This window comes from Nuphar pumila, chromosome 5 (assembly GCF_984573655.1).
Source record: "Nuphar pumila chromosome 5, dmNupPumi1.hap1.1, whole genome shotgun sequence".
Taxonomy (NCBI): Eukaryota; Viridiplantae; Streptophyta; class Magnoliopsida; order Nymphaeales; family Nymphaeaceae; genus Nuphar; species Nuphar pumila.
In genome coordinates this window covers 13,515,671-13,529,470 of record NC_143253.1, presented here as the reverse complement: position 1 = coordinate 13,529,470, position 13,800 = coordinate 13,515,671, and the positions used below count along the sequence as shown (strand labels likewise).

Below are 13,800 nucleotides of genomic sequence, written 5' to 3'. Positions count from 1 at the left end.
TTCTGTAAACAAGCCAGCTCGAACTCAGCAGATTGATTATAAGCTCGAACTCGGTTTGTCTTGCACTCAACCAAACCAAGCTTGAACATGTCTAGTCCGGCTCATTTACCAGCCCTACCAATATGGACGGTATTTTGAAAATGTTACAAAATTCTGTCATTATTTAAATTTGATATAACTAAAAAAAATCATGATGCTGTCAAGATATTGTTTTATTTAAAGGTGACATTTTCGTAATTTGGACCTGGCTAGGATGCAGATTCAGATAGAAAAGGGGTAGTACAGAATCTGGACCTGGTAAGGATTGATAAATAGCTAATCCCATACATATTTACATACAATCCGATAGGGATATCTGTCATTTTCAGGCTCAGTTCGAACTCAGATTCAGATTCTAATATGGAATCCAAACCGAAACATTAACCGATCGTGAATCTGACACCCTTTAATTTGGCGAATGTGATTGAGCAGATTCAGTTTTGCTTAGCTATCTTACTCAAGCTCAAACGGTTGACATCCCTGTTGAAAAACAAGGTACCCCTTCATATGTGCTTCTTTACATGCATCATACCTTTTGAGTACGATGCATGGTGACCTTCCGGAGGTATCTTTTGGATATCTATATATACACCATATGATGGGCAGTAGTGTGTGTGTGAAATTTAAGGCTAACAGAGATCGGTCATTTCTCACCCACTGCTTGAAGGCTTGTACTCATCGACAGGAGCAGTTCGGTTGAGAAGATCGTTTGTCTCCCACATAATCGCAATGGCGGAGACAGGTATGTGACGATACCCCGCATCAAATGTGTTATCCATAATGTGTTTTCGCTTCTGATTCTCCATATTGTAGTATCAGAGTTAGGTTTCTTATCAGGTTCGTCTCTCATACGGTTCCTGTTTTTCCTCTTTCTGTTTTAACAGAAACACAAAGAGGGGAAAACAGGAACTGGTTCTGTCTGTTCCAGGTCGTTTCTGTGTATTTTGGACTGTTTCAAAGCTTTTTCAAATCGATTCAGAAGTTTTCTAGACCGGTTCACTGTTTTCTGACTGGTTCAAAGGCCATTTTCACTGGTTCATCATGTTTTTTAATATTTTTATGTATTAAATAATCGGTTTGAATGGTTTTTAGTGTCGATTCAATATTTTTAAGGTTCTCTTGGACCATTTTGGAGTATCGTTGTGATTGATTCATTCAGTTTTAGAATTAATTAAGGAGTTTTAAGTACTTTACATGTATAACACTTAGTTTATTCCACACATTATGTTATGATGCATGATATTTTTCATTAATGTCTTAGAAATATGTATTTTTTTGCATCGTATGGATAATATTGACATAAAGAATGGTATTTGAATTTTGATTAAGATCATTTGTAATCACCAAAGTGATCAAATGTATGCTTAATTAAGTTATTTTGTACCAATAATGGGATGAGTCAATATTAGAATTGTGTTAGACTTGATGAAATGATGGACTGCCCAAAGGCAATGATGTCATGTTCAAAATCTAGAAGGATAAAATGAAAAGAATGTATTTCAGCACATGAAACATGTAGCACCCAAAGGTGTCATGTCGACTTGTCTATGGCTACATGTCTTTTCAGTTTTATCAAATAGTGGGAGGTGAAGTGCGTTTGCGTGTTATAGGTACTCACCAAAGTGGGACCATAATGACCCTTAGCACTTGCCTAGAAAAGTGTAAATGATAAAGAGGTCTTATTATTGCATTTACTTTTTCAAATCTTGAATGTGCTTGAATATTTATGAATGTTCTTTTGTCATTACAATGTTCAATTATGTGGTTTCTGATGGTCCAAGTCATATTCCTTTTCTGGACAGCTCGAATTTTAATGATTGAAATGAAACTGTATAATTCACATTAGGTTGTATGGATCTAGATTTAGCCTTGCGCAAGCCTGCACCTGCACCTTTAACTGACAATAACACAACTGAACATAAAACTGATTTTGATAAGCGGGAGCGCTCAAATAGACTTAGCCTACTGTTTCTGCAGTCTCGTGTGACTAAGAATATCAGGAGCGTCATACCCACATACAGAACAGTAAAAGAATTTTTGAAAGCTATAGATGCGCAATTTGTCAGTTCACATAAAGCAAGGGCTAGCACCTTGATGACAAGGTTAATATCTATGAAACATACCAGTGGGGGGAACATCCGACAACACATTATAGGAATGAGAAATATGGTAATTCAATTAAATGACATGAAAGTCAACATATCTGATTCCTTCCTAGTCCACTTAATAATGACTTCTTTACCTAGTGAATATAGACCTTTCAAGATCTCCTACAACACTCATAATGATGAATGAACATTCAATGACTTGATGTCCAAGTGTGTTGAGGAAAAAGAGAGACTGAAAGGAGAGAAGATACATAGTACTCACGTATCTTCTCATAAAGGTCACAAAAGACATGGACCAAAGAAGAATGCCATTAAGAAAAAGGCAAAGAGGAACTCAGATGCATCTGTGTCCAATGGGTCAGGCGCCAAGTCCCATGAAGAATCTTCTATCAAGTGCTTCTTTTGCAAGAAGAAGGGACATTTAAAGACAAATTGCATGAGGCACAAGAAATGACTAGCAAAGAAAGGTAATTTGTCATTCGCTTCTCATGAATGTAATTTAATCAACATTCCAACTAATAGCTGGTGGATTGGTTCGGGTGCCACTGTTCATATTGTCAATACCTTGCAGGTCTTCTTGAACAGAATGGATCCAACAGATCATAAAAAGAGCATCTTCTTAGGAAACAAGATGCGCTCACATGTTAAGGCCGTTGGAACCTGCAGAGTGACTTTGGGAAATATTTTATTTTGGACTTATTTGATACATTTTATGTACCTATATACAGAAGGAACCTCATTTCTGTATCAAAATTGGATTCCATTGGATATTGTTTTAAATTTAAAAATTAAAAAATGACTATGTATAAGAATTAAGTTCTTGTTGGTTTTGTGAATGTACGTGATGAATTGTATCGTCTGAAAACTAATGTCCAAGTTTATGAAACCCTTTCCTCAAAAAATGTGTTGATTGGCAATAAACGTGGCTTATTAGATGAGCAATCCTATATGCTTTGGCATCGTTGTCTCAGACATATCTCTAAAGATAGGATCCAATGACTTGTGAAAGAAGGGATTCTTAAATCAATTGATTTCACAGTTAAAGAACCGTGTTTGGTATTATGGGCGTTTCATTGAGATGGAACAACGAAAAGGACCATTAGCACGATTTCTTAGGGAAGAAGGAATAAACTATCAGTACACCATACCGGAAAGTGCATACCAGAATGATGTAACTGAAAGAAGAAATCGTACGCTTAAAGAAATGGTACGTGCAATGTTGAATTATTCAACCCTTCCCATCACCCTGTGGAGTGAAGCTCTGCGAACAATTATACATGTCTTAAACAAAGTCCCTACTAAGTGATCATACATTTATTTTAGCATTTTATCATATTAATTCATGCATGATCCGATGAATAATCGCATTAAATTCCCACGTTTATCGTTAGTTTCGAGAAAATGCACGAAAAAAGGTAAAAAAATGAAAAAAACATAAATTGTGAGTTAATTTGGTGAATTAGGTCGTTTAGGAATTAGTTAGTGATATTTTCTTTAGGATTTAGATTTTTAATAAAAAATAAATAAATCGACAAAATAGTTTTTTTTAGAAAGTCTTAGTAGTTTAGTAAATAGTGTAGTTTTTTTTAGAGTTTTAGAAAACATTTTCATTTTAAGCCTTTTTTGAGAATTTTAGAAAATAAGTGGGGCATTTTCTAAAAAACCCTCTCTTTAAATAACCCACGTAGGGTTTGAGAGGGGTGGTCTTTCCCTTTTGCCTGTTGCCCTCTCTTCTTCCCCTTCCTCTCCACCACTTCTTCTTCTTCTCCCTCTTTCCCCTTCTTTCCAATGGAGATCTTCAATCCGGCGGCAGCAATCGTGGAAGTCCACCTCTCTTCTTCGCCTTTCTTCTTCCACTACTTCTTCTCTTGTTCATGTTTTTCTCATGAGTTTCTCATAGCTTAGCTTAATCTGATTTCTATGTTGGAAAATGAAAAAAATATATAGTGTTTTCCCTTCTGCATTTCTCTTACTGTGAGTGTTTCTGCATGCCTTCCCTCGCATCTGTCACTATTGTGTTTTATTGTTCTTCATTCAACATATTCAGTCTCATTCAACGTATTTCTTAGTTGCATTGGCGTTTTCATTTTTTTTTACTGATTTCATTCCGCGTGTTTCACTAGTTTGCATTTTTAGTTTTTAATTTCATTTCTGCATCCATTTTGCATTTGGGCATTCTCTACCTCACCTTGCATTTGCATCCCCTTTCATCGTCGGCACCATCACTGCATCCAATTCATCTGTAACCCCTGCATTAGCATTTACCTCTTAGTTGTAGATCTCTGTCAGTGTTATCACATTTTTCCTTTCTGAGTGCATCGTATCCCATTGTCATTCAGCATCCCCATTTTGCATACTCTGCATTGCTTGATTCCATTTGTTTTCCTCTACATATACATCGATTCATAACATCATCCACATTATTTGTGGCTGTTCTAAGTTACATCTCACCACACAACACGTTAGTTCCTTTGTTTTTGTTTTTTTTTGTCCTCTGCATTGATTAGCTAGCGTCAGACCACTCTACCATATCACAACATCATCTGCAACCCCTGCATCTCATCATAACCCACATCTTTTCTTTTCTACATCATCGCACATACTTCTGCATCTTTGCATTTTGATTCAGCATTAGCATCACACATCATTCCACTTGCAACTCTGCATATTTTTAATATTTCATTCTCATTTTGCATTTCCTTAGTTCTTCTCCACATTTGCATTTTCAATTTCAGTCATCTGTGCATTTACAAATCACTGTTGCAATTTCATTCACCGGCATTTGCATATGAGCATCACATTTTGTTCTTTTCATTTCATTCTCGTTTGTGCATTTGTATATCCTCGGTATTGCATTATGTTCAGCATCCCTACATTTAGTTTACAGCCTGCATCTTCATTTTCTTTATTGCATTAGATGCAATCCAACATAACAACTAGGTGATTCTTAGTGTGTTTTGGATGTAGCATTAGATTAAACAGTATAGGCTATTCTGTTCAATGAGTGCATAGTTCATATCAGAGGATTCTTGTGTTAGTGTTTTTAATTTTTTTATTAAATAGTTAGTTATGGTTTCTAGCATTTAGTTTAGTAGCTTAGCTCTGTGTGTTGGTTAGTTTCAACTCAAACCTGGTACATAAATTAGTTAGCCCGTAAATATTAACTGATGACTGGTTTTATTTTTGGTTCATAGTATAAGTTGATTTAATGAATTAGATAAGTCAGTAGGTTAACTTTTGCTTGTGTCCAGATGTTGTTAGTTTACCTGCAAATTTTGTATAGCATAGAAGTTAGGCTAAGTTAGTTGTTTTTATCAATCATTAGTTGGTAATTTTTGTCTTGCACATAGTTAATCAGTAGTTGTAATTAACTCAAGTCAGCCTATTAGAGTAGTTACCTTTAACTGATTTTTAGTTCTTGTTCATGATATTAGTTTGTTAAGCATAGTTTAATTAATTAGTTAGTAAGTTCAGAGGCTTATGTTTTTTTTATCTTGTAGCTTGGTTTAATTTCTTAATTTCTTGAATTAGCTAAGCTTAGTTGGTGGCATTAGCTTCCTTGATTACTTGCGTAGTTAGTTAAGTTTACTATTATGTCTTGTAATATTTAGTTTGTCAACAGTTTGCTCATAGCTTGTGACTTGTTTTTAGTTGTTTATAGTAGTTTGAATCTAGATTTTGCTGATCTATTTTCTTCTTAGCCCTTAGATTTCTTGTATAGTTTTTGTTGTACTGCTTTGTTGTGTTTTTGTGTTTCGCAGGAAAGCGTGGAGGCAAGCAAGAGAGGGAGACATGTATTGACACGCCTTCGATACGAGATACGAGGCGTAAGCACAAAAAACATTTGAGTTTTTTTTTAGATTAGGAGTTTAATATCATTTTAAATTAAGGGTTTGTAATAAAACCATTTTAATATTTGTTTACGCCCTCTGCGTAGGGTAAACATTTGATATAATAGTTAAGTAGTTTTATTTTCTCATAATTTTCCATTTTAGGCAATAAAGCATGGTCTAGTTGCGTGTTTGAATATAAGTATTCACGTTCCCTAAGTTCGACTCGGTCTCTATCACTAGTGAGAACCGGTTTTTATTATTTGATGTCTCGTTTTCACATGCTTTTCATTTAAAAATCTTTTCAAAACTATAACAGATTTCAAAAAAGACATCACTAAGGTTGTCTCAATAATATCTTATGAGTTGTGGATAGGTAGAAAACCATGTCTAAGTTACATGCACATATGAGGTTGTCCTGTAGAAGCAAAATTATATAATACTCACATTAAGGCTTTTAACCCCAGGACAATCAGTGGTTTCTTCATTGGTTATCCATAAAGGTCAAAAGGTTTTAGGTTTTATTGTCCCTCTCATACACCACAAATAGTAAAAACGGATAAAGCTAGCTTTTTAGAAGATGGTTCTGTTTGTATAAATGCATTGCAAAACCTCTGTTTTGAGGAAATTCTGGATAAAGTTACTCCACCTGAAAATTTAAAACTTCTTTTCATTATTCATTCGAATAATGAAACAGAAGTTGATTCTGTTAGTGATGCACCAACTCAAGAAGAACCATTTGTGGATCATGTTGAAGAGCATCCACAGATTGATCAAGTTAGTTCACCTGTCAGGAGACCCACAAGAATTAAAAGAATTGCTATTCATCCAGATTATGTGGTGTATCTACAAGAGCCCAATGATTTCATAGATATTAAAGATCTACTTTTTTTAAGAAAGCTGTTGAGTGTGAGCAATCTTCATCTTGGATAAAGGCCATGAAAGAAAAGCTAGACTCTATGTCCAAAAACCAAGTATGGGACCTTGTCGAATTGCTTAGAGGAGTCAAGCTCGTAGGGTGCAAGTGGGTCTTCAAGACCAAAAGAGACTCTAAAGACAATATTGAAAAGTATAAGGCAAGGCTGGTTGCTAAAGGTTTCACTTAAATAGAGGGCATTGACTACAACGAGACATTTTCTCCTGTATCGGCTAAAGAGTCAATGAGGATTATTTTTGCCCTAGTAGCTCATTTTGATCTAGACTTACACCAAATGGATGTAAAAACAACTTTCCTAAATGGTGAATTAAGTGAAGAGGTATACATGGAACAACATCTAGGTTTCTATAAAGATAAGTCAGACCGTTTGGTTTGCAAGTTAAAAAAGTCAATATATGGACTTAAACAGGCCTCCCATTAATGGTATATGAAGTTCACCAAAGTTATATTGACCTTTGGATTCACAGAAAACATCGTTGATCTATGTGTATACCTCAAGACAAATGGGAGTAAGTTCATAATTCTGGTACTTTATGTGGATGATATATTACTTGCAACCAACGATAAGGATATGTTGACAGAAACCAATCAATTGCTATCCTTTTATTTTGAAATGAAAGACCTAGGAGAGGCTGCCTATGTTCTTGACATTGAGATCTGTCGAGATAGGTATAAAAGTGTACTAGGTATCTCTCAGAAAGCTTATATTAATAAAATTCTTAAAAGATATGGGATGAAGCATTGTGCTCCTACTACGACACCCATATTAAAAGGGGATAAATTGAGCCTTAAGGACTACCCACTGACTCAAGAAAAAAAAAAAGATAAATGACCATGATATCATATGCATCAGTGGTCGGCAGCTTGCAGTACGCTCAAACATCCACTCACCCTGACATATCATTTGCAGTCGGGGTCCTTAGCAGATTTCAGTCGAATCCTAGTCTTGCTCAATGAAAGGCTGCTAAGAAAGTCATGCGTTATCTGCAAGGGACAAAGGACTATATGTTAACCTATAAAAAGATGAACCACCTTGAGGTTATTGGCTATTCAGATGCAAACCTGGGAGGTTGTCTTAATAGTAGAAAGTCTACCACATGATACATTTTTCTGCTAGCCGATGGTGCAATTTCTTGGAGGAGTGGGAAGCAGTCCACTACTGCTGCCCACACCATGGAGGCTGAGTTCATAGCTCTATTTGAGACAACTTCACAGGTCATTTGGTTAAAAAACTTTATCTCAGGATTTCAGCTGGTTGAATCCATTGGGAGACCACTGAAAGTATTATGTGATAATGAAGTCGCTGCATCCTTCTCCAATAACAACAAAAGTACTACATCTTGTAAGCATATGAAGTTGAAGTATTTTGTTGTAAAGAAGATGATAAATAATCTTTTAGTTTATATTGATAACATAGGGACTAAGGAATGATAGTTGATCCTCTTACTAAGGGTTTGGCCCCGGATGGGCTTGTTTGAAATCCTGCAATCACGTACACTGACTTTTATGTGATCACATTTTGGTAATAAAGTTATGATTTTTTCTTTATTTCTTTTGTTGGTTATGCATCAAGTTTGCTCATAAAGTTTAAGAGTTTAGTATAACAACAAATTTTGGACTAATAAAGTGGACTTAAGACCTATCCACATGAACTTTCACATACTCGGGTCAAGTGGGAGAATGTTGAAAAACAAGGTGCCCCTTCGTATGTGCTTCTTCCCATGCATCATACCTTTTGGTATGATGCATGGTGACCCTTCGGAGGTATCCTTTGGATACCTATATATACACCACATGATGGGCAGTTGTGTGTGTGTGAAATTGAAGGCTAACAGAGATCGATCCCTGCTCACCCACTGCTTAAAGGCCTGTACTCATCGACATGAGTAGTTCGACTGAGGAGATCGGCCGTCTCCCGCATTATCGCAATGGCAGGGACAAGTATGTGATGATACCCCGCATCAAATGTGTTATCCACAATGTGTTTTCTCCTCTGATTCTCTACAATCCCTAGATACAACCAAGTAATGCAATTTGGTTTCTTTAATAGATGAGCCAACTTGAGCACAATTTATGGCTTATTCAGCTAAACACGCCCGGTTAAAGCCTAATTTATAACCAACTAAAATTTCAATAAGCTTGTTTGTAGTACTAATATTTTTATTTTAAAAGGCAAGCTGGGGTTAGGCAGTCCCACACCGGTTATTATTCAATGTACCACTGGGTTTTGAACTTGCAACGTCCCACCACAACCAAACATGCACTGACTGCTCCAACAAACCACACAAGCCCCATTAGTTTGTAGTACTAATATTTAATTAGGGATGACAGTGGAACGGAGCGGGTGCAGGAGAAAGGTCTTCATCCCTGCCTCATCTCAAAATAGTGACCTCTATCCTCATGAGGGGGAACTTTGGACTAGGGATGGCAATGGACCGGGGCGGGGGAGAGGGTCTCCACCTCCGCCCCGTCTCAAGATTAGAACCTTCATCCCTGCACGGGGATGGATTTTAACCTCCACCCCCGCCTTCATCCCCGTTTCATGTCCTCCATCCCCGATTCAAACAGGGATGATGCAGGGTGGGGCCCGTTTCCCCATAGTCTATTGCCATCCTTTAGAAGGGATGGGGCGAGGCGGGGCTAGGCAGTGATCGTGGTGGGGACGGGGCGAGGAAAAGTGTAAGTCCGTCCCCGCCTCCATCCCCGTTTCATACCCTTCATCCCCGGTCCAAACTGGGCGGGCCCCCGCTTTTCCCCGGTCCACTGCCATCCCTACTTTGGACCTCCACCCTTGCTCTCAAATTTACTGTCCCTGCCTCCATCCTGGCTCTCACCCTTGCCTGTCCCATTCTCGTTCTTGTTTTCGTTCTCGGGTCTCACTAAATTTATTGTCCTGGTCTCGCATTCGTTAGAAGGAGGAGAAAGAGAAGCCGAGTGGATGAGAGAGTCGAGCATGAGGAGCCTTGAGAAAAGGCTAAAAGGGTCGGCTGCGACTACCCAAAGAAGAAGAGAAAAGAGAACTAAAGAAGCCAAAAGGATCGTTTCTACTCCCCCGGGATTCGAACCCGTGATCTCTCTCGCTGGCAGCCCAAGCACCTTACCATTACACCATACAACGGCTCTCTTTGCCTTGCAAAGATGAATGACACTAGACAATGCTCCTCCAAAGGAAGGGTCCTTGGATGGGTTCTGCAAGCCTTTGCGACTTCGTCAAGAATGGCATCAGCCACTTTATCAAATTTTGCCAGTTTGGAGATGCATTCACACTAAAGGAGTGATGCAAATATGCTAAATGAAACATGCTAAGGGTTTTTCATTACTTTTTTGAAGATTCAGACCCCGTATCCTGAATTATGTGTTTTTAATGAAATAATTATATTTGAAATCTTGGAAATTGACAAAGAATTTTGACCATTGATTTTTTTTGTGAAAGGCAAGCTGGGTTAGGCGGACCCTCCCAGAACAACAGCCGCCCCATGTGGCAGAGAGATTCGACCCTGGGTCTTCAGTGACAAAGGACCCCGCTTACCACGTGGGACCTGAGGGAGGGTTTTTGGCACATAGCCTTTCTGGGGTTTGTATCTCTCTCTCGCAGATTGAACCAGCAAAGAAAAATGGCATCGTCTGCTGCCTGTGTGAGGAGAGTGGTGCGTTCTTCAGTCGGAAGCAGCAGGTCATTCATCGTGTCTCGAGTGAGGCCCAACGCCGGCGTTCCTTCCGCCACTCCCCAACTCGCTCGCTCTCCCCTGCGGCAGCATGCACACATCTCAAGGTCGGCTCTCTATCTTGTTTCTTTCCACCAGTTTACGTTTTGCTTGAGAAAGATTCTATTCCTCAATTGCCCACTTTCGTTTTCTGCTTCATTCTCCGCGAATTCGTTCGGAAGTATGATTCGTTTTTCACCCGTTTGTGGTTATTCATCTTGATTTTCATGATTGCTTCTCTGAAAATTATGTGGCCTTTTTGTTGTTTGTAGGATAGCTAGGATGTTGGGGCCCGTTGAGTCTTTGATGCCTCTGCACAGCGTTACTGCATCCGCTTTGCTGACTTCCATGCTTTCCGTGAAGTCTGCCAATTGGGGATGGCTGTCTGAAGGTACCATCCTCCGTCTCTTTCCTCTTTCCCTTGTTTTGTTTATTTGTTCGTCGTTCCCTTTCATGGTTTAGTGTCTGGACTGGATGATTTTTTTGTGCTTGATGGAATAATTCCCATCTTTGCTTTTTGTAGCTTTTTCTCTTTTGCCTTTATGTCGTGGATATGTCTTTCTACTTGGATTCACTCTTTTTTGCTAATAATCTGACTTCTTTTAATCGATTTGTTTGAAAATTTTATGACCATTACGTCCTTTTTTAGCACCTGTAACCTTGGAAGTTATAATTGCCTTTTTTTAGCTCATCATGCTTTCATATGTACTGGTTTTGGTTGGTGCAGTAAACAAACCAAGATGATTCCTAGTACCTTAAGGTACGCTCTTCCTAGAGACTTTTAGCTGATAGTGGGAATTTTCTAGTCTCAATTTGCATATCAATGATGGATATGCACATTTTTTAAACTCCTAAGGAGTATAATTTCTAATACAAGAATGCCCACCAAAATGATTGGTGCTTCTTGGAGGTGTTACATTTTTTCTGCTTGATCGCAACAGAGGTTTTCTTTTTTCTCTAATTTGCAAGTTTTATGTTAATAGTAAATTCTGCTCTGTTAGAAAGTTACACACACAGAGAGAGAGAGAGAGAGAGAGAGAGAGAGAGAGAGAGAGAGAGAGAGAGAGAGAGAGAGAGAGAGAGAGAGAGAGAGAGAGAGAGAGAGAGAGAGAGAGAGAGAGATGATTTACGTGGTTCGGCCAAAGATCTACGTCCACGGGCAGCAGAGGAGTAGATATTTTCACCGTAAAAAAAAGGATTACAAAGGTAGATGACTCTCTATCCGAGAAAACCTAAAGCCACACAAAATACTCATACTCACAAGACCTTCTCAATATAAACCTTCTGAGTCATATACAACTTTTCTGCATTTAGGTCTCTGTGTATTTCCATGCCAAGAATCTTCTTAGCTGCTTTGAGATCTTTCATCTCAAATTCACTACTTAATTGAGCTTTGAGCCTTTCAGTCTTAAACACGTTTTTGGTTGTAATAAGCATATCGTCAACATAAAGAAACAAGTGGATGAAGGAACCATCAAATATTTTTTTAAGATACACACAATTATTATAGTTGCTTTTAGAATATCCGATCAACCATAAAGGAGTCAAACCATTTGTACCACTACTGAGGTGATTGCTTCAAGCCATAAAGTGACTTCTTCAACAAGCACACATGATCTTTCTTTCTTTCCACTTCAAAACCCTGAGGTTGTTGCATATAGATCTGCTCCTCTAGCTTACCATGCAAGAAGGCAGTTTTGATATCAAGTTGTTCCAAATGTTGATCATGCATGGTTATCAATGTAAGCAAGATACAAATAGAGCTATGTCTAACAACTGGTGAAAATACATCATTGTAGTCAACACCTTTCACTTGGCTATAGCCCTTTGCAACCAATTGTGCCTTGTATCTGGTATTCTTCACACTTGGGATTCCTTCATTTGTCTTGAAGACCCATTTACAGTCAACGATCTTCTTTCATTGTGGCTTCACCAACTCTCAAGCTATGTAGTCAAAAGCCCCAACTAGGCACCGACTAGTTTGCCTAGTCGGTTGGACGTAAGTAAAATGCCTAGGCTATGCAATTCCTAGGTGAGTACCTTAAAAAGTACCAATTTTGCGGACTAGGCACTGACTAAGGCACCTAGTCGATGACTAAGCTGCCTCTGCCTAGGCACGAGGGCAATTTAGCCATTTATTATTCTTATATATTGTTATTTTTTTTGTATATATATAATTATATCTACGTGTGTGATAGGAAAGGATATGAATGCTTTGAACCTCACCGAGGACATGGCATTGGATAGAAATGATTGGAGGAGAAGGATTCATGTGGAAGACCTAGAATGATTTTCTTTTTTGGTTCATATCGCCGACCCCAATTGTTTTGGGATGAAGGCCTAGTAGTAGTTGTTGTTGTTGTTGTATATCTACGTGTGTGATAGTGTGATTTGTTTTATGAAATCATGCTTATATATATATATATGTGTGTGTGTGTGTTACTTTGCTTTTGATTTTTTTTTTTGTGAAACATTGAAAGCATGCACAATTAATTTTAATTTATTATGTTTTTTATATATGTGTGTTTGTTTCTGATGAATTTTTCTATAAAATCCTGAAAGCATGTTTAGTATTATGAATTATGTAATATGTTATTTATATATGTATGTGTTATTGTGCTTCTGTGAAAGGTTGAAAGCATATTTTGTTGATTATACTGAATATATTATGAATAATTAAAATATATATATATATATATTTGTTTGTGTACAATTATATATATGTATAATAATATATTTTGTGAAAGTATGTGTAATTTTGTACTTGTGTAATGAAAACATCTTATTAGTAAAAGAATTAAACATATTTTTATGTACTTTTTTACATTTTAATTGGGGTACCAACTAATCCGACTAATCTTTTTAGGGGTCTAACGTCCAGGTACCACCTAGCGCTTTTGACTACATAGCTCCCAAGTATTGTTCTTTTGAAGAGACTCAATCTCTTTCTCCATTGCAGCAGTCCACTGTGGTGAATCAACACAAGAAACAACTTCTGCAAATTTGGAAAGCTCACTAACATCAACTGTTTCTTGAGCTATTGATAAAGCATACGCCACCAGTTCTTCAAACCCATATCTCTGAGGTGGCCTGACCTCTCTCCTGGATCTATCTCTAGCAAGTTTGTACCGTGGTTCTGTTGTTTCTTCCACTTCACCAACATCTTGCTCTTGGCCTTGAAT

General features: G+C 37.7%; 1 protein-coding gene across 4 annotated transcripts in view; it reads left to right on the top strand.

Moving 5' to 3' along the window:
• The first annotated feature begins 10,473 nt into the window (after window positions 1–10,473).
• The window catches only part of LOC149836849 (uncharacterized), a 41,371-nt gene continuing 38,044 nt past the window's right edge, over window positions 10,474–13,800 (top strand). For 2 of the 4 annotated variants that reach the window (XM_090007148.1, XM_090007147.1), the window contains exons 1-3: window positions 10,474–10,686; window positions 10,891–11,009; window positions 11,346–11,378. In XM_090007148.1, coding sequence (XP_089863274.1) covers window positions 10,529–10,686; window positions 10,891–11,009; window positions 11,346–11,362 — 294 coding nt within the window. In that variant the 5' untranslated portion in view covers window positions 10,474–10,528 and the 3' untranslated portion in view covers window positions 11,363–11,378. The remainder of the gene's footprint in view (window positions 10,687–10,890; window positions 11,010–11,345; window positions 11,379–13,800) is intronic. The other 2 variants (XM_090007146.1, XM_090007149.1) reach the window with 1 other exon arrangement.